The 20,847-nt window shown below is 50.3% G+C and overlaps 1 protein-coding gene across 4 annotated transcripts in view; it reads left to right on the top strand.

The window, feature by feature from the left end:
* SGSM3 (small G protein signaling modulator 3) overlaps positions 1-20,847 on the top strand; it is a 63,567-nt gene that overhangs the window by 31,122 nt on the left and 11,598 nt on the right. For all 4 annotated transcript variants that reach the window (XM_032787833.2, XM_032787807.2, XM_032787816.2 and 1 more), the window contains exons 3-15: positions 1,321-1,406; positions 3,365-3,431; positions 5,435-5,643; positions 5,788-5,895; positions 7,790-7,933; positions 8,441-8,636; positions 9,551-9,696; positions 10,589-10,816; positions 11,541-11,595; positions 18,017-18,144; positions 18,455-18,610; positions 19,848-19,902; positions 20,577-20,626. In XM_032787833.2, coding sequence (XP_032643724.1) covers positions 1,321-1,406; positions 3,365-3,431; positions 5,435-5,643; positions 5,788-5,895; positions 7,790-7,933; positions 8,441-8,636; positions 9,551-9,696; positions 10,589-10,816; positions 11,541-11,595; positions 18,017-18,144; positions 18,455-18,610; positions 19,848-19,902; positions 20,577-20,626 — 1,628 coding nt within the window. The remainder of the gene's footprint in view (positions 1-1,320; positions 1,407-3,364; positions 3,432-5,434; positions 5,644-5,787; positions 5,896-7,789; positions 7,934-8,440; positions 8,637-9,550; positions 9,697-10,588; positions 10,817-11,540; positions 11,596-18,016; positions 18,145-18,454; positions 18,611-19,847; positions 19,903-20,576; positions 20,627-20,847) is intronic.

Below are 20,847 nucleotides of genomic sequence, written 5' to 3'. Positions count from 1 at the left end.
TGCAGAACTGCTGCTTAGTTGGTTGATCCCCAGCCTGTAGCAGTGCATGGGAGTTGTCTATCCTCAGTGCAGGACTCTGCACTTGTCCTTGTTGAACCTCATCCGATTTCTTTTAGCTCAGTCCTCCAATTTGGTCACTCTGGACCCTATCTCTACCCTCCAGCGTATCTACCTCTCCCCCCAGCTTAGTGCCATCCGTGAAAATCCACCTCTCTGAGCAGAAGTAGCTAGATCAACAGAAGAATTCTTCCATGGACCTAGCTGTGTCAGCACAGAGACAGCACTCAGGGGTGTGCATTCTGAGCGCCATAGCTATATTGACCTAACTTTTAGGTGTAGACCAGGCCTGTATCCAGCAGGGACAGTCTTAGATTCTCTCACCCCAACTCACAGCCCTTCCCCATCTCACTTTTACTCTCTTCACAACAGTTCCTTTGGTGCCATCCATCCATGGTGGAGGTGCTGCTGGACGACTGCAGCAGTGCAAACCACTTGCCCAGAGCTGTGATGGTCCCGACTGAACAGAGCAGGGGGTTGAGTCTGATTAGTAAACTTGGCTCCTTTTTCTTTTAAATGAGGAGCTATGGAATGGGACTAAATCTGACTTCAGGTTTTTTGTTTTTACCACCACCACTGTTTGAAATTTCACGACAAGCTCTGACAGGAGGGTAGATTTATCCCAACCCCTCAGTTCTACTGGAGCTGCTGCCTCTTGGAGGAGACAGATTTGGGGGCTGTGTAGATGCCATCAGCTCACAAGTTAAACTGGGTCTGGATGGCAAAGCTCCGGGAAACCCCAGTTGCAGTGGGAATTGGGACTGGTGACTCAGCAGGTGGTAGCCATTGCTCCATGAAGATTGAGTGAATGCTCCGATGTGGCACATCGGGATGCTGTTTTGTTATGTTTCAGATGAGCCCTAAAATCACAACGAGACACGAGCATTTCACTTCCTGAATACTCTCCATTATCCCTAGGGTACCTGATTTTTCCCTTGTGTGCCTTTACTTGGTCATTACAGTTTCTGAAATGCTGGTATAAAAAGTTTGCTTCAAGTTCCATTCTAGTGGGAGTGACACTTATTGCTTTGAGTTCCCGAGGCATGAAAGATGCTGCAGAAACATAAGCTAATCCTGTTTGCTTCCTTGGGCATGGTAGCACAGTTACTAAGGTGATGAGAGCTGTATAAATACCTAGATGCCATTGTGGCCACCTGACATCTTACTGAATTTGTTGGCTGTCAGTATTAGGTGTTAGTTAATATCTGCTAAGCTGCTCCTTGTTCTTAATTATTGTGTGTGTGTTGATCCCTTTGTATTTAGGAAACTACACCCCCTCTTCTGGGGGCCCCTTCTCGGCTCTCACGCCCAGCATCTGGCCACAGGAGATCCTGGCAAAGTATACCCAGGTACAGTGGGGAGAGGGGACAGAACACAGCTTGTGTCTGCTTTTTTTCTCTTAATTGGTAGAGTAATAAATGTGAAGTGCTGCTGCCGGTTTACTGGACTCAGTGCTGCAGGGAAGGTGCAAACTTTCTCTTTCCCTCCAAAAATGTTCTAAGCAATGAGCTGACACTTAAATTCTGTGCATTTGCAGCTGCAAACAGCTGGGACTTGCTGGTTAAACTAAGTTTTGGGTAGTGAGTGCAGCCTCCGCTGAACAGAACTAAGGGGACACCCAGAGCCTGAAGAAACATCTGTGGATCCTTTCCTTGCTCTTTTGCAACTCTCGCACAATTGTAAATATGGTGGCATTTTACAATGCAGAGAAGGGTCTTCTAACTATCCTCCAGTCAGTCATGGGTTCCACAGCCCTGTGTGGACTAATGCATTGTAGGAGAAGCTAACCGCCCCGCCCCCCCCCCCCCCATGACATGCGCTGGTTTAAGGGATGAGTGTAGAGCTTTGTAAACTGCCAGTAATGTTTGTTAAAGGCAAGTGAGTTCCAGAGCCTAGTGGGATGGGCCTCTGAGCCTGTTTCTCAGAGACTCGTGCAGTGAAAGAGCATGTATATATGTGGGGCTACCTGTGTGCCTTGCGGAGAACATACATGGGAGCTTTGTTAGGGGTGCACTGACTGACTGATGCCAGTTTGTGCTGTGGGAGAATGCAAGAGTGGCAGTGTTATGAGTGCACATGTGGAGCGTTGTTAGGAGTCGGTTGGGTTTGGCTTTGTCTACACATAGGATTAGCCCTGATTCCAGCCACCAGCATAGCTGCCCCTGTGCTGACCCCTGGAGCAGGGGTTTCTAAACTGTGGTACGCATACCCCTGGTGGTACACGCAACATCTCTGGGGGTACGTGGGAGAAATTGTGTAATGGTGGATTTTATTTATTGCATTTTCAAAATAGGATACTCAGATGAAGCTTTAAAACTCTATGTGAATTTGTTCTATAAAATACGGTAGTTAATTTACTTCAAGATCTACCCATAAGAACACAGATACAGAGATGCTGATGTACAGAGCCCTCACCTCCAATCTTCGTACAGTGTGGGCTCACTTGCCCAGCAAGTGTCCAGTCTAACTGAGCTCAGAACTTGGGGGGGGGGGGGGGGTTGGTTGTGTATGTCCCACTATAACTATATCTGTATGTAACAGTGAAATATGGACAAATGGCTAAGGATGGGTAGTGTTAAGAAGAACTCACAAAGTATCAGGGATGAGAAGGGTAGAGGCACGTGGGCAGCTGGTAGATCTGGAAGCGGACATGCAATAAGAAAAGTTTGAGAACTTCTGCTCCAGAATAAGCAAGGAAAGCTGGTGTTTGTGCTGTGGAGCTGAAAGAACCTCTGAAACCGGGGCAGGCTCCACCAGCTTAGCCTGCCTACCCCAACTGTTTGCACTGGTGCCGTTGCACTGGTGGCTGGAATGTGGACAGGGTCTTGGAGGGGCAGTGCTAGTGGTGCACACACAGGGTAATGAAAGACTAGCTTTGTCTTAGAGGACCACCTATGTGGAGGCTGTGTTAGGGTGCATTCCCAGGAGTTCCCATACCTGTGGGGATTGTCTGAGTAGTGATCCAGATCCACTGCCTCTCCCAAGCAGATGGTATGCCTCCTTTCAATAATGAGAAGCCAGGGGAGAGCTACATGGGTGGGGAATCAAGGCAGAATCTATTGAAGAGAAGCCAAAGCCCTTTCCTCACTGTGTAGTGGGGCTAGACTAGCGTATTTTGCCTGTTGAACAGAGCAGTGTTCAGGAAGGGGATGAAGGTCTGAGTATGCATCACAGGAGCTGGGAATGCTCCTCCCTTACTGGGACCTAGGCAGAGTGACACAGCCTGGCACTCTAAGCAAGTGCCCCACCTAGTGGCCAAACGATGGAAATCAATGCTACCTCTACTTTCTACTTCTCGCGCCCCCAGAAAGAAGAGTTGGTGGAGCAGCCGGAATTCCGGTATGATGAATTCGGCTTCCGAGTGGATAAGGAAGGTAAGGCTGTGCCCCCACCCTCTTTCTGGGACCATTCTGTCCCCATGGTACCTCATGTGATACGGTCTGCCTTCCGCTCTTTGTGATGTCTTCAGTTCCCAGCACTATCCTGACTCCAGTTTTTTTAGGGGTGTGGTTTAAAAGTGCTGGCCCTCTTGGAAAGTGATATCTAAAATGCTGGAGCGCTGGCCCAGCGCACTCTGTGACCCCATTGTAACTTTGCCATCATGAGGTGGAGAAGGCCTGTTTCACTGGTGCATTGCTGCTGCAGGAGGGGGAGGTACAGCTGTTACGATTCACTGAGCAATTGTGCTGCGGTAAATAGCACTGTAGCTTTTCACTAGTGTACCTACAGCAGATGCAATGAAACCCAGTGACCTTTCAAACTTTCTATCAAGGGGGAAACTGCAATAGGTTATTCTACCTGTCCAGGTGAGGGGAAATCCCCCAGCAGCTTGGCCAACGGTGCCTGAGTAGGGGCAGAATCAACAACCCACTTTAGCTGCACACCTTGCAGGAAGGGAGGACCAAACAGAAAGGGGTTAAAATGGCTGGAGAACTCATGCAGCTGGGCATTAATTATGGGGCCAGCTGCCGTGGCTAAAGAGGAGAAAAAGAAAAGGAATGTCTGGCAATGGGAAGATTCCTGGTTGCGATCTGAGGAGTCGTCACATTGCATTGCTGTACCCTGAAAAGGGGAAAATTGATTTGGACACAATTAGCCCTCTGGAAAGGGCAGGAGGAGGCAGTGTTCTCTACGTCAGTGGTTCTCAACCTTTCCAGACTACTGTGCCCCTTTCAGGAGTCAGGTTTGTCTTGTGTACCCCAAGTTTCACCTCACTTAAATTACTTGGTTACGAAATCAGACATAAAAATACGAAAGTGTCACAGCCACACTAGTATTGACAATTACTGACTTTCATTTTTACCATGTAATTATAAAATAAATTAACTGGAATACAAATGTTGTACTTACATTTCAGTGTATAGTATATAGAGCAGTATAAACAAGTCGTATGAAATTTTTGTTTGTACTGACTTCACTGGTGCCTTTTATGTAGCCTGTTGTAAAACTAGGCAAATATCTAGATGAGTTGATGTACCCCCTGGAAGACCTCTGCATACTCCCAATGGTATACGTATCCCTGCTCTATGTGCATGTGTATGTGTGCACACTCTTGCGCTGAGTGCCACACTGAGCACTGTGGGAGGCACCCCCAGGGACAGTGACACAAGTATAGGGTGTGGCAAAGGGAGTGCCTGTTCCTCCAGAGCATATTATAGATTCATGGATATTAATGCCAGAAGGACCATTCTGATCATCTAGTCTAACCTCCTGCATAACACAGGCCATAGAACCTCACCCCTGCAATTCCTGCATCAAGTTCATGTCCTGTAGCTGAGCCAGAACGTATATTTTAGAAAGTCAGTCTTGAGTGAAGAATGCCAATAACAGTGAATACTCAACTTCCCTTATTAAGTTTCTTCAATGGTTAATTTACCTCATTATTTAAATTTTGCCCCTTATTTCTAGCCTGAACTTATCTAGCTTCAGCTTCCAGCCATTGGATCTCGCTGTGCCTTTGTCTATTAGACTAAAGAGCCTTATTAAATACATAGTTACAAAATCCAGTAGGGGAGCTGCTGCCAGGCTGTCATTTAACTTCGATGAGCTGCTGTTTGGCTGGCTCACATTTTGAATAGGCACACATGAGTCCCAGCCTGCTATATCTTGGGGTTCTAGTGTTGTTTGCATGTGACCACACAAGCAGTGCTGGGTGACGAGCACAGTTTGAACCCAGGCTGTCACTGCTGTGATGCAGGGCACATGCAGCTGACTCCCCAGTGCTGCCACTAGTGCAGAGGCTCAGATATTTTTGTCTGGCTTTTTCAGATACAGAAGACAGATCTCTCCATTTCTGTCTGTCACTGGTCCCTGCCCTAGTCCCTTTCTTACTTGTCTGTTTCTTTCCCGCCTCTGCCATCCCCGTCTCCTGTTGCAGATGGCGCTGAGCCGAACTCCAGCAAGCTGCTGGGGATTCCACTGACGGAGGAGCCACAGCAGAGGCTGAAGTGGCAGGCCCACCTGGAATTCACACACAACCATGATGTGGGGGACCTCACCTGGGACAAAATTGAGGTCACGCTGCCAGGTTCGGACAAGCTGCGCTCACTGGTGCTGGCTGGCATCCCACACAGCATGAGGCCTCAGGTGAGGCCCTGGGGCACAGTCATGAGGAAGGGAAGCAGGGAGTAGGAAATGAGAGACCAGTTCCTGTTGGTTTCACTTCTCGATTTGTTGTGGTTGCGTTTTGACCATTCTTCACCCTTTCTTTTCATGTCCCCAATTCTCCAGCTGTGGATGCGTCTCTCTGGGGCCTTGCAGAAGAAGAGGAATTCAGAGATGTCCTACCGAGATATTGTGAAAAACAGCTCCAATGACGAAACTATCTCTGCCAAACAGGTCGGGAGCCTGCCTGATGTCCACGCTCCAGTGCCTGGGGTGGAAACATGGGTGATCTGTTGACTGTGGGGATGAAGAATTTGCTTAATGCCTGCAGGGACAGATGAGGGGGAGGGGAGAGGTTGGACTATGGTACTCGTTAATTTTTCTCATCCTTTTTTTTATTATTATTCTCATCCTTTATTGGTTTGAGGGGCTCACTTCACCTTCCCAAGAGAGGAGGGGAAAAGATTTAATCCGTACCCACATTGTCCGCAGGCTGTGGTGGTTTCTGTGTACATGGGGCAGACAGCTCTGCTCTGAATATATGTATATGAATCATGCCTCGGCACAAACACTGACCAAGATACTAAGGAGTAGGTCCCTACTACTACAAATTCATGGCTATGAAAAATGCATCAGCGACGGTGAGATCTGGTCTTTTGTGTGCTTTTACCCTATACTATACAGATTTCACAGAGGAGACCAGCGTTTCTCAAATTGGGGTTCCTGACCCAAAAGAGTTGTAGGGGGGTTGTGGTATTGCCACCCTTACTACTTCACTGCCTACAGAGCTGGGCAGCCAGAGAGCAGCAGCTGTAGGCTGGGTGTCCAGCTCTGAAGGCAGTGTCCTGCCAGCAGTAGTGCAGATGTAAGGGTGGCAACACCATACCATGCCACCCTTCCTTCTGCACTGCTGCCTTGAGAGTGGCAGCTGCTGACTGAGGGCCCAGCCCTGAAGGCAGCAGTACAGAAGGAAGGGTGGCAATACCATACCAGGCCATCCTTACTTCTGTGCTACTGCTGGCAGTAGCTCTGCCTTCAGAACTGGGCTCCTGGCCAGCAGCCTCCACTCTCCAGCTGACTAGCTCTGAAGGCAGCACTGCCATCAGCAGCAGCGCAAGAGTAATGGTAGCAATACCGCAATCCCCCTACAATAACTTTGAGACTGCCACCCCCAACTCCTTTTTGGGTCAGGATCCCTATAATTACAACACCATGAAATTTCAGATTTAAATTGCTGAAATCATGAAATTTACTGTTTTTAAAATCTTATGACTGTGAAATTTACTATAATGGACCATGAAGTTGGTAGGGCCCTACTAATGGGGAAAGGGAACTGATATACCACCAGCAGGTGCATGCCCTATTCAAGTGGCAGCAGCTATCTCCTAGGGTTTTGTCTTTCCTCCTGAATCCTGAGGGCTCAAGGTGCCAGCAAGGCTGGGACAGGGAATTTCTTCCCTCCCTTCCTCCCTCCCCGCCCCCCCCTCTTTTCTGTAATGCCATGATCGCCAAACTCTATCTCTGACCCAAACTCTCCAAGCTCCTGGGGTAACAAACCAAAATCAATTGATGGAGGGAGGGACTGAACTGTTCAGGGGCTTTGGCCTGTGATATGGAGCCTTTATGTTCACAGTCACAAACTGCAGTCAAGCCCAAGCCCTTGCCCTCTGATTGTGGTTTGGTGGCCTGCCTGAAATGGACAGGGTGGGGTGGCCTCACTCCAGATCCCGGTGGATAAATGTTCACTTTGCAAACCCCAGCAGCACAGACTGTACTAATTGGCCACCTTGTTGCCATTCTCAGGGGTGACACCAAGGACTGAATGGGTCAAGAAGTATGAAATCGCCTCTCATCCCTCAGGGCAGTTTCTCTGAGGCAGAGTTTAGGTACCTGAGAAGTTGCTCTGTCCCTGGCTGTGCTGTCCTGAGGGTAAACAGGGACCTTCGGGCTCCAGGTGGTGCCAGTCCAGTACCTTGCACTGGCACCAAATGTACTTTAAAAGGGTGTGGGGAAGGTAAGGGAGTATGTGGCCAGGGTCGGGCATCAGGGAGGCCAAGGGAGCAGGAGGCTGTTAAGCAGATTACAGTATCTGAGTCTGATGCAATTGTTTGTTACGGGTGCTTGCCAGATTGAGAAGGACCTGCTCCGCACCATGCCCAGCAACGCCTGCTTTTCCAACATGAACAGCATCGGGGTGCCACGACTGCGCAGGATACTCCGGGGACTAGCTTGGCTTTACCCAGAGATCGGATACTGCCAAGGCACCGGCATGGTAATTCCACTTGCCCCTGCTTTGTGTTACTTCATTAGGGATTGTTCTTTCCGCAGTAGGTGAGTCAGCACAGCTGATTTCAGGCAGCTGCAGTGCAGCTGGGCACCATGCGAACCAAATTAGGTCAGAGGAACAGACAAAATGGAGCCATTTTGCAGGGCAGGAGAAATGGAAGGAATAATTCTGCACATGGACTAAACTAATCTGTTTGTGGCAGGAGAGGGATATTGTTTATTTGTTTGACACGGCTCATGTCACGAGACTTGGCTGATGTGACTGAAATAGCAAAGAATCTCTTCAGGTGGAGTGTGAAAGAAATTCCACCAATAGGAGAAAGCAAAGCAGAGCTCCTGGGTGTGGAAATGAGGGCTGTTTCCATCTCCTAAACTCTGGACTTTGTCCATCTCCTACACAGGCCAATGGAAATGTTCCACTCCACCTAAGCACAGTGAATGTCCCATTTAGTGCAGGCTTGGAATGAACATCTCTTCTTCCCCTTCTCACTAGGTGGCGGCTTCCCTGTTGCTCTTCTTGGAGGAGGAAGATGCCTTTTGGATGATGTGTGCCATCATCGAGGACCTGGTACCTGCCTCCTACTTCAGCACTACGCTGATGGGAGTGCAGACCGACCAGCGCGTCCTACGCCACCTCATCGTGCAGTACCTGCCTCGGTTGGACAAGCTCCTGCAAGAGCATGACATTGGTAATGGGACCTCTAAGGTCATTGAATCTTCCCACCCTGGGTGCTGCTTTCAGCCTGCAGGCATGACCCAGGCTCATTCATATGTACATCCGAGTGTGTGTGTAGATAAGCGAGGCCTATGTACTGCACAGCACCTTAAACTGAAATGGTGTGGTAGGAGCCCACAACTGTGAGGCTGCTCCCACAGTACCCTGCTCCCTCTCCAGCCAAATACTCTCAGTAAAGTGTCTCTTGGTTCACATGGCAGCGATTCATTCAGTGTATTCCTGTTGCTCCATACTCTGTTTGATATTCTGTTGGGCTTGACGATGCAGAGCTGCAGCATTGTGGTTGTGTTTTGGGGAGAAGCTGTAGATTTTCTCACCCAGGAATACCTGGCAGTCTTGTGTTTTGGGGTTTTTGACAACCCAGGAGATGATGGAGGCTTTGGCACTGGGACGGGGAGATGCAACGTGTCTCCCCCTCTCCTGTTTGGGAGTCACAGGGAGTGGGGAGTGACATTAAACTTTTAAGGAGGGGGAGGTTTGAATTCCTGATGTATGGCTGTGGCTGTACATATGCGTGCGCAATGTCACATGAGGTTTTGGACATTCTGATTGAGTCTTGTTTAAATGGGGCACTGTCATACCTTAGGTCCCAAGAAAATGGCTGTATTCTGTGACTGTTTTATTTTACTGAACACAGCGCACGTGAGCCTCTCCTGCCCCCTCACCTCCCCTGGAGCTGTTCATGCGCTGACTGATGTCATCAGAGTTGTCCTCCTTTATAGTCATAGTGGCCGGAGAATTCCCTGGGAATGAGGAGTAGTTGAGGGTGTCTCCTTCAGCCTGAGAGGGTGGTTCTGTGCGGGCTCTCTTTCTCTCTGGTCACCTGATCACCTGTGTCACATTCCCTTTCTGTCTCTTCATACACAGAGCTGTCCCTGATCACCCTGCACTGGTTCCTCACGTGCTTCGCTAGTGTTGTGCATATCAAACTGCTGCTGCGTATATGGGACCTCTTCTTCTACCAGGGTTCGCTGGTGCTCTTCCAGGTCACACTGGGCATGCTCAGTATGAAGGTAACAACCACTTCCTGTGACCTGATTTCTAGCACCCTGGATTTTTCTTCAGAAAGGAGGAGTCGTCTAGGGGTGGGGCCCTCCTGGAGCCCCTGGTTGTATCTGGTTCAGGAGTTTCCTTTGGGGAGAGCGAGAGCTGCCATCTTGGTTTCCTCAGAGTCTGGGGATGTGAAGGACATCCTGGCAGAAGGCCAGTCAGCAATCCATTGTTTGAGATTTGGGAGACTCAGACAAGTAGATGGCTTCCCTTTCCTGCTCTTTTTCCCCTCACCTCCACTCCCCATGTCTCACCATCACCCTCCCTCATTTGCTACACCCCTCTGACTCCTGAGCCCAGAGTAACACAGACTGGAGACTTGTCCTGGCTCTGGAGAGTTCTTGGTTTTTTACTATCTTTGTATGGAGATGTAAAACCAAGTTGCTGACCATTTGGGGATGATAAAAGATCCTTTGGTGCTGTTCACATAAGCCCCAGCGTGTTTGTCCTGTTGTCCTGGCCATATTTAATTTGGATGTTTACCCTAAACTTTCTCCCATTCAGAATTCAGGGGAAGTTATCCTGTGACTGTCTTGTGGAGTATTGCTGGTGCAGGATGGTGATAGTGTAGCATCTTAAGGTGGCTGCATTTCTGTGGTGGATTAAGTGATTTCTGTATAAGGGATCCTTTGGGATGAAAGTGCTAGAGCGGTGTGAGATGCTGCTGCTATCTCCTGACCAAACAGATTGGACTTTTTCTTATTGAAACTTTTAAGAAATAATCTAGTTGCTCCTGCATTAAATTTCATGCCTAAACTCCATTCTGAGGTGTAAGCAGGGCTTTTAGCAGTCCTAGTGAGTGTCACTGACATCCTCAGCGTATTGTGTATGTGTGGTTTCTCCCCATTCCCACAGGAAGATGAGCTAATCCAGTCGGAGAATTCTGCCTCCATCTTCAACACTCTCTCGGACATCCCGTCTCAGATTGAGGATGCAGAGGTGCTGCTGCGGGAGGCCATGCGCGTCGCTGGCTCACTGACAGACATGGCAGTGGAGACCCAGCGCCGCAAGCACCTGGCTTACCTCATTGCTGACCAAGGGCAACTGCTCAACGCCAGCGCCGCTGTCAATAGTCTATCCAAGGTGGGTGCATGGAGCCCTGCACATCTGGGCTGTTAGGGGCTGTGGATCCCCTTCATGACACGGCCTTATGGGCTAGCTGGCCACCCACCCATATTACACTCTGTTAGCATGAGGCCACATTGCGTTAGCAGGCTTCAGCTCCATGTTAAACTTCCCTTCTCTCACCTCCCCAGGGAGGGGGAGTGAGTGCTTGGACTGTGATGGGAATGTGACCACATGTACAGTTGTCACTGCCAGGAGGCCATGCTACCAGACCTCCCACACCCGCCACAGCCAGCCCACGCAAGAGGAATCTCAGCAGCTGACTAAGCACTTAACACTGCCTTTCACTCTTCCCATGGAATGAATGAATTTTGTGTTGCAATTGATCCATGGGTCATCTCCTGTTCTCCCCCTCACTAGCCAGTGCTTGGCTGTTTTTGTGCTTTGTTCAGTCCTGTTCTGAGTGTTCCTGATGGTGACCATCCACCCTTAGATTAATCCACAGCCTGACAGATTCCACTGCTTGTCCTCTTGCTCAGAGTAGTTTGGTTACTGCCCATTCTGTCTGGGGCCACTCCGAGCAGTTCCCCTCTCTCCTTGCGGTGTACACCCCTCAGAAACTTGCTGACAGTCTCTGTATTTCCATGCCCTACTCTAGCCCCTATATGCCAATCTATACGTGTTTAGTTCTTCTAATGTCTCCTTACGAGTCCACTTTGTCTCACTCTCACCCCCCCTTCAGATTGTGCGGCGCAGGACCCAGCGCAGGAAATCTGGCATCACCTCGTTGCTTTTCGGTGAGGACAAGTGTGTTCCTTGCATGTTGTGATGGTGCTATCAGGGTGGAGGGTGAAAGAAGAGTCTGGAGGCAGAGGAGTGGTTGGGCATGGGGAAATGGAGTGGGTGCACATTCCTTCAGCAACAAGACAAGGGAAGAGATTGAATGAAGAGGAGAGAAGGGAGTTTGAACTTGCTGAGTCTGCACTCCCCAAAACTGAGGGAAGAAGCCGACTTTTCCTGATAGCCCTGGAAGTAGCATGCTTTGGTCTTTAGTCCTTAACCTTCTTGCTGCAGGTCCAGCCACCCCCAAAATATGAAGCCATTTAGGACAGGAATATTCAAAGTCCCTCTTTTTACTCTTGTGGGAATTCTGTTCCCCTGTGCCTGTGCAGAATTTGTCCCCTGCAGATTTCTTTGCTTCCCACAGAAAAGTGACTTTCTGATGGGGAAGCAAAGATAAGCCACAAGAGTGGTCGTACAACCTTCCCCAGCGTTATGCTTCGGGTGCCCAGGGTAGCCAGCAGAGAGGTAAATCATTGTGGGGCAGGGGGCAGGACTGGGGAAGACTTGGCTGGGCTGGGGAGAATGGGACTTCCCCTTCCCCTGCATGGCATCTAGGGCTGTCGGGACACCCCCCCCCCAATTTTTCCCCCAGCTGTAGGAAGCTTTGCAAACTGCCCCCCTCCTCCCCTGTGCATGCTTTCTGCACCCATCGCTCCTCAGCTGCAGGGGGAGGGATCACTACAAGGAGCTGCTCCCCCATCTGCCCAACCCACATGCATCCAGACCCTCCCGACAAGCCTCACTCCCCCAACACCCAGAACCCCACCTGAGAAGCCCCACTCCCCCTGCACCTGGACCACCCCGACAAGCCACCCTACCAAGTCCCAACCAGGTGCACCTGGATCCCTGCCCCACTCCCCCAATATCTAGATCCCCCACTGAGCTCCCCACACCCAGACCCTCCCACTGAGCTCAAACCTCCCCCACTGAGCCCCAGCCCCCCTCACTCCCCTGTACAGTCCCATTAATGTTGCACCCAGAACCCTCCCACAAGACCCTGTGCATCCAGATCCCCCCCACACCCAGGTCCCCCATTGAGCTGCCTGCGCCCAGAATGCCCCACACAGAACCCTCTCAACCCACACCTGGATCCCCCAATGCTAAGCCCTCCACACTTGGATCCTGCTTTGCTGAGTCTGCCTGTCCACACCTGGTGCACCTGGCATGGAGGGGCAGGGCGTTGGGTGTTTCTCGGACAGGCTTGGTCTTGCGCTGTGTCAGGGCTGGGTGCAGCCTCACCACTAAGTCCGGCAGGAGGAGTGGGGGGAGCTGCACAGTGATCTCCCACCTCTGTGCAGCCAGTGGCCTGTGCTCCCCAATGCCATGGTAGAGCCTCCACATTTATTTAACAAATAAAATTTGCAGAATTTTAAAATACTGTGCACAGAATTTTTAATTTTTTGGCACAGAATGCCCTCAGGAGTGTCCTTTGGAGACTTACAGTGCAACCCATGACTGTCCATACCCCCATCCTCATCTGTGATCTCTACTCTGGACACTTTCACGTTTTCATTTTCATTGCGGGTGAGCTCACCCAGTCTGTAACATTGAGGAAACTATTGGCACAAATAAAGGGTAGCATCATGCATGCATTTCAAAATACATACCATTTGGGGGAGCAGAAGCTGACTTCCCTCATAAGAAATAGATCCTCCAGAAGGTACAATATCTTATCCCAGGGCAGATTTTTGGGTGGGACGAAGATTGAAAAAAATTAGGAATGGTATTTTTAGGGCCAAAACGTTTCCCCCTGTCATTAATTTAGTGAAAGTTTTCCTGACTTTTCTCCTGGCTCATCATGTCTCCAGAATGGCCTGGCTGTGAAACTCTGAACTCGTGTTGTGTTGGCCTTGCTGAGGAAAGTGCCTTTAGTATTTTGTCAGGTTAATGGGGAACTACAAGCTTGTACAGTCTTGCATTTAAAAAAACAAAACAGTGAAGGATGTTAAGTTTGCAAAGTCCAGCACTCGCTGGTTAGGAAATGGCAGAATGAATGTTATCTGTGCAACTTAAATCTGGGCCCCGTGTGCATATGCATTATGATACAGTTTTGAATTATAGGTTCGTGTACAATCATCACAGGACCCTGTCTTATTCAGTGCACAGAATGGATGGTGCTCACTTTGACTGAGGAGATACTCAGTATTTTTTCTCCTCCTCATTGGTGTGTGTGTGTGGTCCTGGGTTTTATTTACTGCACACTGTTCAAACCCTGCTCTGAAGATAGAGCTATTAATTTCCTTACAGGCTTTTCTCTGGTGTTGATCGCTTTAGCATCTGAGTATTTCACAAGCTCTAACGAACTTATCTCCACAGCACCCCTGTGAGAGGAGTAGGTGTTATCCTCATGTTACAGATGGAGAACTCAGGCACAAAGACATTAATGTCAAAAGTATCCACTAATTGGGTGCCCAATTTGAGATGTCTGTAGCCTAATCCTTCAGAGTGATTAGCATAATAGCGTTTTATATGTTCAAAGCACAACTCCCATTGACTTCAGTGGCAGCTGGGGAGTGCTCAGCACTTCTGCACTTCAGACTACACTTGCAAGTTAGAGCGCATTAAAGCAGCCCCAGGCGCCCTAACTCCTGAGGTGTCCACACTGGCAAGGCACTTAGAGCGCCTGGACTCTGCAGCTGGAGCATGCCTGGTAATCCACCTCCATGAGAAACATAAAGCTTGCTGCACCCTGGCCAAAACGTCCGGGCGTCAGTGAGGACAAGGTGTTACATTACTGCGCTGTGATTGGCCTCCAGAAAAGTCCCATAATCCTCTGAAGTCAAGTGGCCACTCTTCTCATTGTTTTGGAATTGGCTGTAGGAATGTGGATATCCCCTTTCAAAGCTCTGTTTCTGACAGCCAGTTGCTTATCTGCTCTGGGACAAAGCAAACCATTACTGTGGAATGCTGCTCTTGTGAGTGTGAGTGGGTGTGGCGGGGGAAGGGGGGAGGGTCTACTGCTGTCTGAACTTACAAGACAACATGCTGACATGCTCTCAGCTGCCCAAAACACACTATCTCTCCCCCCCACGTGCACGCAACACACTCCCTGTCACACTCTCCCCCCACCCTCCATTTGAAAAGTACATAGCCACTTGCACACTGGGATAGCTACCACAATGCACTGCTCTTTGTGGCGTTGCAAGAGCTGCTAATGTGGCCACGCCAGTGTGCATGCAGCTGACAGCATAAACACATGGCAGCGTTTTCCCTGCTGCAGTCTCTGAAGGCTAGTTTAACTCCCGGCGCTCTACACCTGCAAGTGTAGCCAAGCCCCAAGAGTCTCGGGTCAAGCACCCAGAAAAGGAAGAGCACACAGTTAGTGAAAAGTTATTGTTTAAGGGTGAGATTCACAAAGGAACCTAGGTCCCAGTTCAAGTTCTACTGCAATCCACAAAACTCCTACCCAACTCAGGCAGCGTTTGTTTTCAGAGTAAAAGCTTCCTTGGTGCCTGTGTTCCTTTCTGTGGGCGTCTGTGCTGCTGCCTCCCGCTAGGCGTCTGGATGCATATCTTGTGGTTCAGCCCCAGAGCGATTCACAAACCAGGGGAGATAGGTGTTCAGCCACCTAAGTTGTGTGCCGGGCCTGATCCAGTAGACATGCTCAGAGGCCACCTACCAGATCAGGTCCCATTCAAAATACAGGAGGAGCCTGATGATGGTGGTGCCAGTGCCCACCTTATAACTTACAGTGCAGTGGTTAGACCACTTGCCTAGGAGATAGGAGACCCAAGTCCAATTTCCCCCCTCTTCGCCAGAGGGGGAGAGAGGATTTGAACAGGCTCCTCCTACTTCTCAGAAGAGCCCTTTAACAACTGAGCTAAGGGACATTCTGATGTAGGCTCCCTCCATTTCTCCTGCAGAAGCTCTTTCAGTTTGGAAAACTAATGAAAGAGTGGCTGGAGCAGGGAGCCTGGCCCCTCAGTCTCCCATCTCCCAGTGGGTGCCCTGACCACTGGACTAAAGAGCCATTCTCTCTCTCTCTGTCTCTGTCTCTATCTCTGGCCTATGACTGTTTACGTATTTATGCATAACTACATTGGCAGTTATGTTGGCATCTCCCATGGCCTAGCTTTGGCGGCTTCCCACCAAGCATGCTGGTTTGTGTGGATCACATTCTTCGGTGCCTATCTATCTCCATTCATGGTATAGACAGCCCAGGCCCCTGGCTTGGCTTGATGGGTTGCAATGCTGTTCTTGTGATTTTCCAGCACCTAAAAGGTAGGCGTCATGAAGCTTAGCATCTCAATGCCTACGGCCCTTCGTGGATCCCATCCTAAGTGACTTGCCCAGCATCACATAGGAACTCTGCGGTAGAGACAAGGAGAGAATCCAGTTCCCCAGAGCAGCATTTAAACTGCCTAAATCACAAGTCTTTTCCTGCAGTTCCCCACCTCATTCACTACTCACCTTTCAACAACCTCAAAAAAATGAGTTAGAGAATCTACAGATAATAGCCTCCTTTCGCTACACAACCCTAATTAATTTCCTGAGCATTGTGTCCATCAGTGCATTGAATGGAGCAGAGGTCCTGTGGAAATAAGAGTAATGATCATGAGATTAAAGACTGAATCATGGTGCATATGCACAATGGGGCCAAATTAAGGTTGCAGAAACTTTAATTCTGGCATTTCCTATCTTGAATGCTTGATTTTGCAAACTTAAATTTCTTTTAATGTATTTTTTTGTATGTAATTTCATATGCTTTTTTAAAAAAGCAAACTGAAAAACCAGAAATTTTATCTTGTGAAACCACATTGGCACCCACATGGTTCTTCAGCGGTGTTAGAGTCTTTTGATCCACCAGACAGACCTGTCACTTGAGCTAACAGTACCTTATAGCCGTGGTAGACTGTTATCCTGGGTAGGGCAGCACTGCAGGTGGAGGAGGTGCATATTTTGCCAGTAGGTTTCACAGCTGTTTTCTGACAACAGAGAAATGTTGAGACTCAGGATTCCTGGATTTTATTCCAGGTTCTGAGGTGAGTGTAATCTAGTGTTTACAGACACTTCTGCCTCAGTCACAGTTCCTCCCCCCAAGTTCCTAGTACCAGTCCCATCACCCACAAGTCCAGAACCCCTGTCCTTTGCATTCCTGTCAGGCTGCATCCTGGATGCCACCAGGGGGAGGACTGAGAGCACAGGACAGAGGATCCCTGCTTTTGGTTCCTGTGCTTGGTGCCACGGTGGTCCCCAGTAGCTGGAGTCCTGCTCAGCCCTGGTATCCCAGCGATAGGAGGATGCTCAGTGCAGAGAGAGTCTTTGGAGAATTTAGCTACCAAATTCTAACAGGTCTCAGCTGCGCATGTGTGAACTGACTTTCAGAGGCCAAATTTGAGAAGATTTTCATGGGGATGGCAAGAGACACATCCCTGGCACCAGGGCAACCCCCAGCCAAATTTCAAATCCCTGCTCCAGAGCAGGGAGGTGCCTCAGCTTCTCAACAAAATAGTGGTATGGGTTTGGTTTTTTTAACATGGACTAAAATGTGTTTTCCCATGTCTTGTTCTCAAAATGGCTAAATCAATTTTGCTTAAATTTTCCAAAAAAATTCAACCCAAGGCAGACCCTCAGCAAGTGGAAAATTTCAGCCTGATTGAGCGGTTAAAGTTTAGCAAAGTTATAACCAACTGAAAACAAGGTTGTGTGACACTCCCGTTATAAGACCCTACTATAGGCTCTGCTACCTGCACTGTCTATAATATAGGGCCTTCGGTGGGGTGTGTACATGCCTCACATTAAGGCAGGCAGGGAAATGGTTGATGAGGGCTCATTTAGGGCCTGATTCTGCTCCCTCGGAGTCAGTGGGAGTATTAACAGTGACTTGGATGGGAGCAGGGCCAAACCCTTCGTGCAAGGGGATAGAGAGGAGGCAGCGGAAGGGCCCTGAGGGGCAAAGGAAGTGCACACAGTCCCTGTCTTTTCCCTGCCCAGGAAGCACATAGACAGCGAGAGGGAGCTGAGCAACTGGCCCTCTTCAGATCGGGTCAGACAGCTTACGAGCGTCTGTCTCAGCTGAGAACGGTCTGTTTTCTCCTCTCTCCTACTGGCCTCCCCCTTGTTGGCATGGGGAAAAGGAGGCTGAATCCAGCCGCAGTCCTGGTCCCCTGTGTGCTTGGCGTAGAGGTGCCTGGGCTCAGGGTGACAGGATGCAGTATTTTGTTTCTCTTCCTCCCCTCATACTGCCCCCTTTCCTGTTAGCCATGAGTGGGGCCCAGATGTTCAGGTGGGGTCAGAGCAACGGTTACAGTCTTGACCAGAGGGAGCTGTTGTAATTGTCTCTGCTCAGGCTGAGGGAGGGGACAGCCACCTTTTTTTCCGCCATGGGATTGGGGGTTTCCTTTCTCTTCACCCCCATGTGTCCCGCATTCCCAGGTGAGGATGATTTGGAGGCACTGAAGGCCAAGAACATCAAGCAGACGGAGCTGGTGGCTGACCTTCGTGAGGCGATCCTGCAGGTGGCACGGCACTTCCAGTGCGTGGATCCAAAGAACTGCAGCATTGTGAGTGGGGGCGCACTGCACAAGGCTAAACCTGGGTCCCTCACGCTGCATGGCCAAGGCTGGGTCCCCCTACCCCTAGCCCTGGAGGAGTTGCCGGATTTCGGGGAGATCCCCCATGGTCAGGATCTGTTTGTTGCACATTGCCTGTCCCAGGTGGAGGGAACGGAGCCATGCTTGATCCTGGAGCTAGCAGAGCTAATCTGTCCACTGGGCGAGGGAGCAGAGAGTGGTACTGAACATAGGGGAGCATCCCAGCACATCTAGTCACCTTCTTACTGCTCCTCTATGCTTCTCTTCTGCACAAACTCAGGACCTGACTCCGGATTACACCATGGAGAGCCACCAGCAGGACCATGAAAACTACGTGGCATGTTCCCAGAACCGCCGGCGCCGAGCCAAGGCACTGCTGGATTTTGAGCGCCATGATGACGATGAGCTGGGCTTCCGCAAGAATGACATCATCACAGTACGAGGGCTGCGGGGGGTGGGGGGTGGGGCAGAATCCCGTGGTGTGATATACCCTCTCTGCCCCCTTTCAGAGAGGGCATGTTACAGGCACTCACTTCAAGCCACCACGTGGGGCGAGTGTTTCATCCCCCTTAGAGCCCTCTCCCTGGGGAGTCGGGCTGGGGTGTCCCTCCCAGAGCCCTGTGCTGGGTTGCTGGTTATGCAGTCTGTGGCTGGGGTTCTGGCTGATCCAGGCAGGACACAGAATTCCTTTGGGAACGCTTGCCACCTCCTGCTAGAACTGGTAAGTGGGTCACCCTGGCTGTCAGAAAGCCTCCACTCCCCCAGAGTGAAAGGCAGATAAGATTTGAACTCTGAGTTAGCTCGGTGCTCTGTGCCACCAGGGCACTGGGCCAGCCCAGCCATCATCTCAGGGCACCCAATAGCATGGAAACCTGGCACCACCTCCTTACACCCCAGGGTGGGCGAGGGAGGAAGGAAAGGGAAACCCGCTGCCCATCAAAGCGCAAGAAGCTGCTGCTCTGAATAGTTGTCAGATGTGGGGTGTGTTGTGTTGGCAGCATCGTCCTGCGCCTGCATGGTGGGTAGAACTAGGCTTTCACCCCCATGTATTGTGGGGCCAACAGAACCACCACTGGGGAAGAAAAAGGGAGGAGGGGTTGGCACAGTGGCTGATCATCATTTAACTCCTCTTCTCCCACCCTCAGGATCTCCTCCCTCTTGCCCAGGGTGCCTTCGTAACCCATAGTGGCCCTAGAGCCCCATCTAGTGGCTGAACCACATAAAGAGACTGCTACAGCCGCTGAGCTCATGGACTTGGTCCTGTCGCTCAGATGGGAGAGGCTTACGCTTTTAGATTCAGGATTCCAGGTTCAGTCCTCACAAAGAACCCGGCTACGGGTGTTGTTACTCCTGTCTCTGGTGTCTGGGCAGCACGCGCCTGTAATGAAAGTTGGTTGGTGACATGAATTTCAGTCAGTCAGTCCCCCTGTTGACCTCTGATGGTTGAGAAGAAAGTGATTCCTTGCCCCACATGCACATACTCACTCTCTCTGAGGTGACACTGCTTCCATGGCAATAAATCCCAGCTGTCCCGGTTGGGATATGTGGAGAGGGAAAGCCTGACTCTGCACCGGTGCCAGCCCCATTTTGCCTCCTTGCTCCCGTTCCATGGCCCTTATGAGTCAGGGTTTGTGTCTCTCTCCAATCGCTTGCTCTCCTCTTTGTTCTTTCAGATCATATCCCAAAAGGACGAGCACTGTTGGGTGGGGGAACTGAATGGACTGAGAGGTGAGAACAGACAAGGCTGGTGGGTGAGGGTGGGCTATGGCAAAGGTGGGGGGAGGGGCTCCAGAGACAGAGGGAGGAGAGTGGAATTGCTAATGTTCCACAGATGCTGCTGCCCTCAGCAATGGCTCTGGCATCTCTGCCCTCCCTGTCTCAGGGAGCTGTGTGGGTTTGCCTTTCATTTGAGTTCCTGCCCATATAGCCAAAGGCTCTGCTGGGCCCCATTGGGAAGCTGCCTGGGAATGCACCTCTCACCCTGTGCATGGCTAGCAGAGGAGAGGGGTGTGGAGGTGGGGTGGGGACACAGCTCCTTGCTAGGTTTGCTCATTATTCCCAGCAGATGCAGTAACTGAAGTGCACTTTCACAGTCAGGGTGAGGATGGGTAGGGGGCTGCTCTGAAGCATGGGAGCTGGTGCTGTCTGTGGTGCTTGTAGGGAGAATGCCCCTCAGTGACATCAGGCTTGCAGCTGTTTGGATTTCCTGACACACACTGAGAGGCTCCAGTACTGCTTGTTATCTTCTTCTTCAGGCTGGGCCCACAGGCCCCTCCAGGGCACAAAGGAACCCACCTCTTTTCTCCTCCTTCTCCAGGACTTGCAGCTAGTCTGGGTTTTCATTCATGTCCATGTGAGGGTTTCCTGGTGTCTCAGGCTCACCCTTTGTCTCCTCTTTCTAGGTTGGTTTCCTGCAAAATTTGTGGAGGTCTTGGATGAACGGAGCAAAGAGGTAAAAATTCCTGTATTTTGTAGGTCACCTTGCAAACCCCACTGACCTTCTTACCAACACCATGCATGTCTTCCCTGCTGCCATCACTCCTCCTGGCTATCCGTGTTTATATGCCACTTTTCCTCTGCCCCACTGCCAGGATGTAGCATAATAGTGTGGTAGCTTCCTTGGGCATTTGCTGAATGTTTACCCACAAGATGGTGGGAGATTGAGATCCACAG

Source organism: Chelonoidis abingdonii, chromosome 1, assembly GCF_003597395.2.
Source record: "Chelonoidis abingdonii isolate Lonesome George chromosome 1, CheloAbing_2.0, whole genome shotgun sequence".
In the NCBI taxonomy this organism is placed as follows: domain Eukaryota; kingdom Metazoa; phylum Chordata; order Testudines; family Testudinidae; genus Chelonoidis; species Chelonoidis abingdonii.
The sequence above is the reverse complement of the archived record's forward strand: the minus strand, read 5'-3'. Positions and strand labels throughout refer to the sequence as shown.